General features: G+C 43.8%; 1 protein-coding gene across 8 annotated transcripts in view; it reads left to right on the top strand.

Annotated features, from left to right (window-relative positions):
- The window catches only part of OSBPL5 (oxysterol binding protein like 5), a 172066-nt gene that overhangs the window by 109131 nt on the left and 50704 nt on the right, over window positions 1-12231 (top strand). For 7 of the 8 annotated variants that reach the window (XM_064714826.1, XM_064714824.1, XM_064714828.1 and 4 more), the window contains exons 2-4: window positions 3183-3339; window positions 8351-8424; window positions 9468-9530. In XM_064714826.1, the coding sequence (XP_064570896.1) occupies window positions 3183-3339; window positions 8351-8424; window positions 9468-9530 (294 nt within the window). The remainder of the gene's footprint in view (window positions 1-3182; window positions 3340-8350; window positions 8425-9467; window positions 9531-12231) is intronic. The other variant, XM_064714825.1, reaches the window with a different exon arrangement.

Genomic DNA, 12231 nt, shown 5'->3' with positions numbered 1-12231 from the left:
TTGTGCTACATAAGAGCCTGTCTGGATGAGGGTCAAATATATCTTATGTAGATATCTTTGAAAAACAAGCCAGAAAACACCATGGTGGTGGCATGGTGTGTTGCATGGTTGTGTGTGTGTGACTGGCATCTCAGGGAGCTTCTGTCACTGGGGGTCTTCTGCCAAAAAGCACCAGTTAAGAGAAACTTACTGACATTGATCTGTGTGGTTAGAAAGAGATGAGCTTCTGCTTCAAGTTCATATGAAGACATGTAAGAGAAGAGCCAGAACTGAGAAAAGTATTTGTCCTTTGTTACTAGCTGTTCCCAGTTGAACAAGGCATCCAGATTTTTTTCTGCCATCAAGCTGGTGGCTTAAATAGCAGTGGAAATGAGAGAGCATCAGCACAGCAACTCTGACAATTATCCTGTGGTTAAAATAGTGTGAAATAGTAAGTGAGCAAAACATCAGTGTGTTGGTCTCTCTGCATAGTAACCAGAGCAACAGTTGAAAAAAAATTGTGTTTTGGGGTTTTGCTGCTGACATCAGTGTGAGCTGGCTGGCAGTTCTTCACGGACAGAGCTTGTGGTACTGCTGACAAATGATGATGGGCACAGCCTTTCTGTTGCCCTGTCAGGGTGTAAGAGCTGATGGATGGATGTTTTATGTTTGTAAGCTGTCCTCCAGCCTGCTTCCACTGGGTGGTCCTGGGATTTCTGAACACCTTCCTGCATGATTGGCACAGCCTCACCTGGTCCCTGCTCTCTGGGGAAAATATCCCACTCATCTACTTTTGTTCTGGGCCACTTACAAGCAGTTCTAGAGGCAGAGAGTTGAGACTGCCTTTCTGGGAACAAGGACAAAAAATAGCTCACTGTTAGCATTCCAAACCCAGCTATTTAGACCTGGATTATTTTTAAATACTTTGCTTTCAGACACATGGCTGGCTGTGTTTTCCTCCCCTCTCTCCTTTCTTTTTTTAAAGTTAGCAGTCAAGTTTTGCATCTCTCCCCGCCCAGCCGTTTGCAGTCAGGAGTTTCTAAGCAAACAGAGGTTTATTTACATTGCTAAGTTAGCTATGTTACCTGCTGCCTCAGAGATGCTGTTGGCCACAGTGGCAGCCTGGGGACCTTTTGAGCCTGGATGTGTTTGCAGAGCAGTTTCCTGGCCCATTGAATGGACAGGAGGCAGGGCAGCAGCAGTGGAAAGCTGCAGCCACCCCTTTTGCCCTGGCTGCCATCACACAGCACGGCCCTCATGGGGCGCCAGGCTGGGCTCGGCCCGTGGCAGCCCCGTGCAGTGGGAGTGTCCTGGAGCTCAAACAGAAAGCCTTTCACCCAGAGCTGTGTGAGGGGGCTGCAGTCAAGTTCTGCTGCTGAGTATGTGCTGTCTTACACCACTTCATGCTGGGGGCCATGCTGGCACACAGGGCTTTGGAGTTCTTGGCAATCACTGCACAGACCCTGTCCCATCCTCTGCAGGTGATGCAGGCCCAACAGGGGACACATATCCCCTTCAAATGGCAGCTGCAGTGCCCAGGGGAGTCCCATTTTTGGGCTAGCCTCACCTGCTACCCATCAGCCTGTTGTTGGATGTTACAGAGCCTGATGTCTCACACGTCCCATGGTGAGCTGGGTTCAGAAAGACCTGCTACTCAAAGTGGTTTTGGTAACCCATACACATTGCTGGAGTCCAGCCTGGTTTAGATCAAATAAAGCTCTTGGGCACCGAGGCCTTCTCTTGCAGGAAAGAAGGAGCAGATTCTCTCTTGCTTTCTACACAGCAGCTAGTTTATAAAGCTAATGTAGCCTGCTGGGCAAATAAATGTTTAAAAATTGCAAAACCTGAAACATTGGGCCTGTCATCTACGGGGATTGGCAGGGAAGGTGGAGGTAGAGAGCCCAGATAAAACACAGGAGGGGAGTTCCTCACTCTGGGACATATTCATAACACCCCCTCATGTGGTGTCTTGGCTGTGAAGGCTGAGCTCCAAGAGGCTCTTGAGGGTTCCCCATGAAATTGGGGCATTTGGGCAGCAGAAGCACAGGGGTTGTCCTGGGAACAGGAAGTGTAGGGCAGTTATCAGCCCTATATCCCCCCTGTGCCATGAGGGTCACCTTAGGAGCCTGTAGGTCCTGCCCCTCAAAACTGTACTGTGACTCTGGGCAACCTTTTATTCTTTGTTTTCCCAGTAACCCAAAAGAGATGGGAAAATGTGGTGAAGCTTTTCAGGAAATGTGTACTATCCTTAAGGGGTTTTCCTTACCTCAGTAACTGTCCACCAGAGAAGCAGCAGACCTTGTGGTGAGGCATGCCCACCCAAAGGCTGGGTTAACACTTCTTACTGCTATCCAGAGCCCTGCCTCTGGCTGCACGTGGGGAAGGAATAAAGCCTGTAACTCAGGTAGGAGACAGTTCTAGTATCTGTTTGTAAAGGGTAATAAAGAACTGCTTGTTAGATGGGCATAAAAAACCCTTCAATTCCAGTCAGGATGGTCTAATGCATTAGCCAAGTGGTGGTAAAGAGCAAAGTACCACCAGTACAGGGATGCAAGGAGGCTTCTGGGGACACAAATGCTGGTCTTTATCCTCACAGAGCAGCAATATCTTACTGATCAAACTGCAAGGCTGATCTTAATGCCTTTTTAAAAAATTGAAATCATTCATATTTGCTGCAATATGAGATAAGAGTGGGAGTGACTGGTGTGATCTCTTGGTGTTCCCTGCAGCCAGTGCAGCTGGTCTTCCTCCACACATCTCAGATTAATGTTGATTTCTGTGGAGATGGTGTAACTCTGCAGACACCAACAGAGTTGCATTTATGAGACTGAAAGGCCTTTAAAAAAAAAAAGAAAAAATAAGAGTTTCAGGGACTGTGTACTGAATGCTGGGCACTGAATGGACATAGTGAGTAGCTGTTAGCCTGATAGATTCTTGTGGGCAGGAAGATGTTACACTGCCTGGATTCACTCAGGAGCAGTGTCCTGCTTCCCTACAGTTTAGAAATACTGAGAGTCAGCAAATGAGTAATTGTAGCTACAAACTAATATAGTTTTTTTCCCCTGCATGGCCCTTTGGCACGCTATAAAAAATCTGTCACAGTGCATGGGATTAGGTGGCTCTGAAGCAGCAGAGCCATCTAAGTGTGAAAACTTTGATTTCCGGTGTCTTGAAATTAACTGTAATCAATATTTCTTTTTCAGAAAACCCCCCCAGCTCATGCCATGAAGGAGGAGAACTTCCTTCGTCGCAGGTTCTCCCTCTGTCCGGCCTCGTCCACCCCTCAGAAGGTCGATCCTCGCAAGCTGACGCGCAATCTGTTCTTCGGGGCCGACAACGACATCTACCCGCTCAGCCCAGGTGGGTGGCTGGGTGCCACTGCAGAAAGCAGTATTCCTCAGGTGCTTGGCTGCAGGTGGACATCTCAGCATGCTGCCAGAGAAGCAAAAATGTGAAAGAAAAAGTGAGAGAAGCTGCTGCAACACAGCAGGACTGGACCCCAGACAGTGCTGCTATTTGTCATTGCCATGGCATTAAATGGGAATAGAGGGCATGAGAATTGGGGTTTGTAACTGATTGAATGCTGCATGGCCTTACATTTTAAAAATTGCTGTAATGTTTACAGGCACATCCACTTCAAGTCACTTATGTGTTTCGCCCTAAGCGTTGCACTTGCTTAAAATTTACTGTCCCCACTTGCAGATGTTTAATGGCAGGTTTCCCTGCTCAGATTTAGAGCCCAGGATAAATGTCACAAGAGCAACATTTCTGTGGTTAATGTTCTGTAAATATCTACAAGCACTACAAGTACCAGGAATCTTGACAGGTCCCAATGAATGGCAGACTAGCTTTAAGCATTCTCTTTACATTTTATTTTTTTTTTTCAGCTTTGAATTTCCTAGCACCTTTCTTGAAGGTGAAAGAGCTCATTTTATTGTTTCAGAATTTGTTGCTCACAGTAAACATTGAAGTCTTCCCTTGATTGCAGTCTGCAGACAATGCTTCTGTTCCAGTCTGTAAACAAGTGCTTCAGGGGGCAGTCACAAGTTGTAGAGCTGTCATCTGCAGCTGCCATGTCAGTTGTAAATAGTCAAATCTCACAGCACCTGTGAGGTCTCAAAACACTGATATCTGGAGAAAGAACACAGCCTCTGTCAAAAGGTTTCAGTGCTCATACAGATGTAGCACCCAACAGACTCTCTGGGTTTTGCAGATGTAGCCCAGAACTAGGTCTGGGTTTCCTGAGCATATTGTCTTTAAGTGTAAAGGTTTCAAGGGCCTCTGATTTTGCAGGTATTTTGTTTGTGAGTGTCTGCTGCAAGGCAGTGGGGAGCCTATTTTCAGCAGTGCTGACTAATCCTGGCTGTCACTGAGGCAGCTGGAAGCTTCAACAACCTTTCAGTAATCAAATTGAAAACAGTTTAAAATGGGACACCTAAAATCTCATACATTTCAAACCTGGAGGGACTTCTGAACAGCTGATTGCCTGTAAGTACAGTCTGTACAAACATGTGGCAAATAAATAGCTCACTTCTGCTATCCCTGGGAGCTGAAGGGCTGATTTTCTAGCTTGTATTTGCTTCCCTGTGTTTGAGGTGATGGAGAGCCATATCTTAGAGTTTGCCCAGTTCTTTCTTCAGTCCTTACCAGCATTTTCAATGCTAAAAAAGTCACTGACTCCCTCACAGTTATATTTCAGTGCTGTAATATTTTGGAAACCAGGGAAAGTTGAGGATTTCAGTGTGGAGGAGGTGGCTGGAAGAAATTTTCTCTTCCTCAGCTTCCCCCATCACCTTGTTGCTCCTTGATCCCTGCTGGCAGCCTTTGCTGGGCTCAGCAGAACAAGTGCCTTGAGCCACGATGGATCTCGTGTTCTGCTGCTCCCAGGAAACTCCAGCCCCAGTGCCAGTGAGGGCTGTAGCCCTCAGTATTGCAAAGGAAGAGCACAGGCTAAAGGATTTGTAAAGGAGAGAATATCCCTTTTAAACAAACAGAATTTGCTCCTTCAGTCAGGGGATTTCTTGCAGGCAGTCTGGGATTTTGTCCATCCTTACTCCTCTCATTTCTTTCCCTGTCCCCGTGGAGCTGCCTTGTCTGTTTGTTTTCCTCATATTTCCTGCAAGAAATATGAGGAAAACAAATATATGTTATTCTTCATGTTCAGCTGCCATTTCCTATGGCAGGGTCTACTTTCACTCCTTTGCTGCTGCTTCTGCCTTGTTTTTCTCTGAGCCTTGTGTGCTTCTCCTGTTCCTTCTCCTGTTCCTCCTGTTCTCACCTACCTTCTCATGTTCCTCTGAACAATGCTGCTATCACCATAGATAAGCCACAGCTCTGTGTCCATAAGCTGCATCCCATATTTCTCTGTTCTCTGTTTTTCTCTCTTGTTTTGCATGAGCTTTCAGTTCTTGAGGCTTTTCCAGTGGTCTGTGTTTTGCTGCCTGTGCCCAGCAGGTTCCCCTTACATGAGCCCTGGGCTGGTTGTGTTTGAGTGAGCAAAGCCCAGTGGTTTCCTGTCTGGAATTCAGTGAGGTGTGATGTGCTGGAGCTGCAGCTCTCACAGCACCATCACCTAGGATTCACCCTCCAACAATGAAGATGTGCAAATAAATATTTCAGAGAGAAGGGAGTGACAGACTTTACACCTCAGGAGAGCTACACTCTGGGGATGCAGTTCAGGAAGAGAATCAATTTTTTTTTAAAGGAAACATATGGGAAATGCAGAGGGCACTATCTGGAATAGCACTTTGGGCTTCTTGCCTTTTGCTTGCATACAAAAGTGCTAATGATTCTTGTAACTGAGAGAAAATTGAGGAGGATTTCTTTTTGTAGGGAGCTCACAAATCAGAGGGACATGAATTCTTGTTCCTTGTTCATGTCTGTCTTTTACTTAGCCATGAGGAGAGAGAACCTTTCTCTGTTTTCTCTTTCAGAGGATAGGAAATTTATTAGTACAATATTTTTTACAGAATGTTTTTTTGATTAAGCTGCAAGATCACAGAGTCTTTAAATAAAAATTTAGATTGGCTTATCTGAATCCTAAGAGATGTACTTTCACGAATATGGGAATTTTCCTGTGAAGGATACACAGAACTACATTTCAGGTGTTCACATTGGGTCACATGGCTGATATTTACAGCAGAAATTTATTTTATTTGCAATAGCTTTGTCACACATCAGAGCTTATATTTCCTCTTGGAGTTCATCAGTCATGCTTGCTGTATCATTCTTTACAAAGGGGAAAGGCAAATGCACCTACAGGGCTGATGCCCGGTGGAAAACCAAAGAAAAGGAATGGTTACTGTTCTGAAAAAAAACCTAAATATTTAGTTCCTCCGTGCATGACAATAATGGATAAAAAGAAAGTATCAGTAATTCTACTCTCTAGCCACAAGACTAGAGTGTTGGCAGTTTTGGTTTCTTTTCACAATGTGATGAAAGCTGTTTCCATAAGCACTGCTGATTCTCTTCCCAAAATGCTTTTTGTTATTTGGTGCAGAATTTTTGGGCTACTTTGTGGAGGACCCTTCTTTGTGTGCCCTGGTGGCAACAAGCACTTTAAATTGTGAGGTTCATCTCTCTTTCTATTGTGTGCATTGTGTTTTCTTGATCAGAGAGATAAGTGTTTCACCTTCTATAGCCAGTTCATGTTTAGCTCCTCTTATGTTTTTCTGTGGTTTCCTATTTATTTTCTCGAGGTGGCTGTGTCTGTTGTGCTCTGGGTGAGACTCTCACTTTTGAGGGAGAATGGGGGTTATAGAGATGAAAACACTATAAGAAAAAGCAAAAATATGAAGATCCAGGTCCTAATCCATGCACAGCAGTGCTTATGGCCATCCCACTTGTCATGGTAGCCCAAAGTCACTGTCAAATCTCTGGCCACACACAGCTGTTTGGTTTTTTTAAATTTTTAAAATTTTCTCCTGCCCACAAACATCAGGATTCTGAGTGCACTATTTAGGGCTCAGTGTTTCCAGGGGAGGAGTGACAGCTAAGAAAGTAGATTGAGATACAGGTCTCGTGTTGTGACATCACTTTACTGCGTGTCTGGATGGGTCCTTCCTCCTCTCCACTCCCCCACATGAGCAGCACACGTGCTGCCCCTCTTCTCCCAGGCCTCCTGTATCAGCATGGGCTCCTGTGGCCGACTTTCCTAACAGTGCTTGGCTTCTTAAAAGGCTGCTCTGATAATTCCAGGAGAAATTATGGTTCTGACACATCTATGACAGTTTCTGCTGACTTTGGGAGAATTGGGGTTTTCCCTTGCCGGTTTTGGGTTTGGTGGTGTTTCCAAGGCTGGCCCACACAGTGCTGGAAACATTTTCAACAGTTCCCATGTTTGCAATGTGCTGCAAATGGACTGTGTTTCACTGTCTTGGTAGCTCTTTACTGCATCCTGTATTCTGAAGCTCTGATTGCCAGTGATTCTGAGAAGAAAATGACATTGTAATTGGTTAACAATGACTGTCTTGGCACTAAAAATCTCATCTCATCAGATTCTATTTTTTTGGCCTTTTATTTAATAGAAGCTCTATGCTTTCTTTTACTCTAAGGCCCTGATTACATTTGGCCAAGAGAGCAGTATTTATCATTACATTTTATTGCTTGGACTAGGACTACACACACTCATGCCAGTGTATAATAGATGCAAGTTTAGGATATTTGAGTAGTGACTATATATTTCTACAATGATTGGAAAATGTCATAGTACTCCTTTACTCTCATAAATTTAAAATATTTCTTATTTTAACAAATAACTTGGTCAGAAGACATTGATCTTGTGCAAGTGGGTTTGGGTTTTTTAATTTTGTTTTACCAATTATGCCTAGATACTCTTCTGTCTTCTGTAACATTTTGTGATCGTGGTTATTATTTGTCCAACAAAGCGTGCCATCAAGTGCATCAGTGTGGAGTTGCCAGATACTGACCAAGGAGGATTGAATAGCTGTTTATTAACTGAATTGCTTTTATTATTTGCACTGAACAAGGCATGGGGTATGTAAGGAAAGAACAGACTGTGGTAATGTAATTAAAGAGTGCATCATAATGCAGACACAGAAGGGAGCTGATTAAGGATGCATAAGCAACCTTATTTCTGTTTTTTTCCAGCTTTTAAATGTTGGACTTTGCAACTCTCATGCTGGTTTTCCATGGTGTTTTGAGACCTTACTTTTGAGCAGTCTTGTTACCCAAGCATGAGGATCAGGGCTGTTTCAAATTCGACACGATCCCTCTCTGGGATCATGGTGTGCTTGCTCTTGCTCCTGATGCTTCCCTTGTGTGCTGATAGCAGTAGCACTTCTCAGGCCATGATGAGCCATGGTTTTGCACAGAATTTCACTGGTTTTGAATCACATTTTTTTTGTTGCAGGAAAAGATGTGGAAGGAAACAGCCCATCATCACTGAAGGATGAGACACCACAGACTCCAAACTCCATTAGCAAGGTACTTTGGGATAGGGAACCATTCCCAGTCTTGCTTTCATTTCTTCTTAGGATCTTATTAATCATTCTTGTCCTTTTTTAAACATGGTTGAGAAAGCCTCTCCCTCTGTTTCTGCAGGAACTGTGTGTGCATATTTTGAGGAAAAGAAAATTAGTGGTTTTGCATGGTTGGGATGACAAGGAAGCTTGCACTTTTCTCTGGCTTGATTTCACCTCCCACAGAAGAACCTGGTTTATTTGGACCTCATTTGGCAGTGTAATTAGATATGAATAATTATGGCTGGAAGGTTGATTTTGTCAGCAGAGGTGTCTCCTGCTGTTCCTGATCAGCAAGGCAATCATAAATCTTAATTGTTTTGCAAAAGAAAACTGTAATATTTAGTGTAGTGCACAGCATCTGAAACAGTGAGTGGAGAGCCTGAGAGAGAGCTTTGGGAATTGGTGTAACAAGAGGGGAAGACAAACTAATCAACATTTCCTGAACACAGCTTTTCCATCCAGCTTGTTATGGAGAGCTAAAACTGAATCTAAAGTCCCTGGATCTCACTGCTCAAAACCTGCCTCTAGATCAAGAGTTACAGAGTGCCAGGGTTTGATTTCCTGTAGAGATGGAATCAACCTTGTAATGAGATCTGGCTTTGAGATTCATGTACAGCTTTTTTGGCTGCAGCTCCCTAACATGTTTCTGGAGGGTAACTAGAAATAGAAGCGAGATCAGGTAATTAATTTTTAACTAAATTTATTTTAAACTATGAAGCTATAAAATGCGAGTGGCATCAGCTGAAATGAAAATATATCACAAAAGAAGCAGCTGCAGACAAGTGATTTCTTGTGACACATGAAAATAATCTCTTCATCTTCCAGTACATTTCTGTGTGCTTGCCTGGAGCTTGCAGGTTGTTCTGTGCTGCACTGGCAGAGGTCAGCACAGGGAGATGATGAGGAGAGGAGCTTTGGGAGTATGCAACAAGGACTTGTATACATGTCCTCTGCTATTGCTGGAACCTGGCAAGCTGCAAACCAATCTTGGTTTTGCTTTTTCAGGCAGGTTCCTCAAGGAAAATCAGCCTCCCACTTATCCTGGCAGTGGAGAAACCCAAGGACCAGGTAACTGCATCCAGGGCTGTGTTTTAAAGCTAGATATTTTGCACGCCTTACGTGGAGTGATGTTGAATTTCCAATGACTTAGAAATGTAAAGAAGAAGGACTTTGTCTGGACATGACAGCTCAGAGCACTGAAATGCTGTCCAGAGGGAGTATAATTTCTGAGATTCAGGATGAACATAAGAATAGGAAGGTATTTGTGAGAGGTTTCTGGGTGAGAGCACGGCTCAGCTGTGTTTTCCCAGCCTCCAGGCCTTCCTTGCCATTCAGTCTCCCACAGGATGTTTTTTAAAGGAGAAGCACCCACGGAAGATTTGGGTGCCCACCTAGGTTTCATGTCTCGGTGAAATTCACTTCACTCTTCTTAACCTTGCTGTGTTGTACACTACCTTGCTCTCCTCCAGCCATGTTCCTTGCCTTCTGTCATGCTTTGCCATGACAGTAGGGAGTCCTTATTGTGAAATGTCTTGTTACTTAAAAATTCAGGCAAACTGGTGGCCAGTTTGTTTAATATGTAATTTTTCACATCCACTCAGCTCTAATGCCATAAAATAAAGCCTTACTGTCAGCTTTCACAACTGTAAGTAGGGATCTGTCATACTATTTCAGTTTAAAAATAAATAGTGATTCCACCTACTTGAACCAAAGGGAGAAGTATGCCCTAATTGGGTCATATTTAGATTCCTGATAGCAGGGGGGAGGAATAATTGCTAGAGACTGGACTGTAGAGTGTGCTAGTTTAATTAATGGATTAAAAAGTAAATGTGATGGGTTACAGATCCATGCCATGGATATTTGCCCTTCTTTTGGTACAGTAGATATGAAAAACCGTGTTGGAAATCAGTGTTCTTTCAGCAGCACTACTTTGAGGTACCACAGCACATTAACTGCTTTCACTCAGTAATTAGAAGGAGAGGAAAGCCAATCAAGTGATTCTGTCCCTGGCATGGGGCTTGGGGAACCTCTGCTCTTCCTTGGATTCCCTGCATTGCCAAGGCACATTAATTGCATTTCTGTTTCACATCTGCATCAGTGAGGTGGAAACAGTTCTGCATTTTCTTCACCCAGGCCGTATCCACATTGCATGATGGAGAAGGCTGCAGGTTGCCCAAGTTAGCAGAGAGAATGTGGCATAAAAACCCTATAAATGTCTGGGAACTTGTGAGCTGTGAAGACTTATCTGCAACCACACTGCCCTGTGCTCATGGTGGGCTGCTCTCTCTGAGGTGTGGACACATCCCAGTTCTCCTGTCTGAACAGACAGTCAAATATTTGATACTGGAACATTTGCTTTCAATGTGTTTGTGTGGTTCTTGGCACCATATATATGTATTTGTAATTTCAGCTGTGGCTTCTTGACCCACATTTTATTGGAATATATTTAAGGCACAGCTTAGCTACATATTACATTGGTAACTTTCTGCAGCACGTTTTCTCCTATTTAATTTTTAAAGTGGAGTCTCTTTCATCTCCGTTTTCAAAGGGAAAAAAACCAGTAGCATACTTATTTCAGGTTGTTTCTCCTATTAGTTTCTTTCTGGTTTAGAGTCCTTTATCCTTGTTTTCTGGGATGAGAGCTCATAGTATCACCAGACTGTCTCTAAGCCTCAAGCTTGTCTCTGCAAGCAGGTAGTGCAGTTAGCACACATCTGATAGTGACAGTAGGTGCCTTTGTTTTGCTTTGTGCCTCATTTGATGCTGTTACATTCCTCTGAAGCACCTTTTATTGCAGTATACACTGCTATGTGTTCTCTTTCCTTCCTGTGTTTACCTATTAATTCTACTGGCTAAAGGGCAGCTGGAGTCTCTTGATATGCATGCAGGGCCACAAAGAATTGAGGTATATTTTAAGGGATAGTCAGAAAAATCCTGAAGCTGGTGTTCAGTTGTACTTCACTGTTTCCAGTCCCTTGCTAATGCTGCAATGAAGTCTATGAAATTGTAGGAGTGGGGCTGTTGCATGCACAGTTATGTGATGTATTGGAAGGCAAAGCATTGTGAATGAATTTTGCAACATGCTCAAATTGTTCAGGTCTTTATTGTGTGATTTGTAATCTGGATTATGAATATAACTGACTGCTAGGAATTTATTTTAGCTGCACAGTGGTTTGAAACTGCACATACTCATCACTTGAGATTTAAGCTCCAGTTCCCATACTCTCTCAAGCTCACCCTGCTTGATCTGTGAATCATGCTTCTGACTTCTGAGGCAATTCCAGTCATGGCTACACTCAGGACTAACATAGAAGATCATTCACAAATGTGACAGTTTACAAGGGTACCTTTTCCTCTGTTCTCCCTTAGCCAGGAACCAAGGAATTGTTTGGCAGAGAGACCCAGATATTGCAGGAATCACCTTGGAGAGACTCAGGAGTGAAACATCCCCTGTGTGTGTTAAGCTCAGCTTAATGGGAGATTCTGGCCCTTCCAGGTGGTGGCCATGCTCAACTGAACCCTTGCTGTCTTTTCTTTCCCACACTTGATGCCCTCCATGTTGTGGATGGAATTATTTTGGAGCCTGTTGTTTCTATGAACACTTACACTCAGTTCCTGTGCCCTGGCTCAGCACATTTGGATTCCTCAATTCCAAGGATACCACTTTAGGGCAGTCACAGTTGTCCACAGAGGGCTTTGCAGCTGATTTCAACTGAGCAGAGATGTAGCCTGGAGCATCCTGGGAAAATCAAGTTGAAGAGGGGTGGGA

Source organism: Zonotrichia leucophrys, chromosome 5 (assembly GCF_028769735.1).
Source record: "Zonotrichia leucophrys gambelii isolate GWCS_2022_RI chromosome 5, RI_Zleu_2.0, whole genome shotgun sequence".
Lineage (NCBI taxonomy): Eukaryota > Metazoa > Chordata > Aves > Passeriformes > Passerellidae > Zonotrichia > Zonotrichia leucophrys.
Note: the sequence above shows the minus strand (reverse complement) of the source record. Positions and strands in the feature narration are given on the sequence as shown.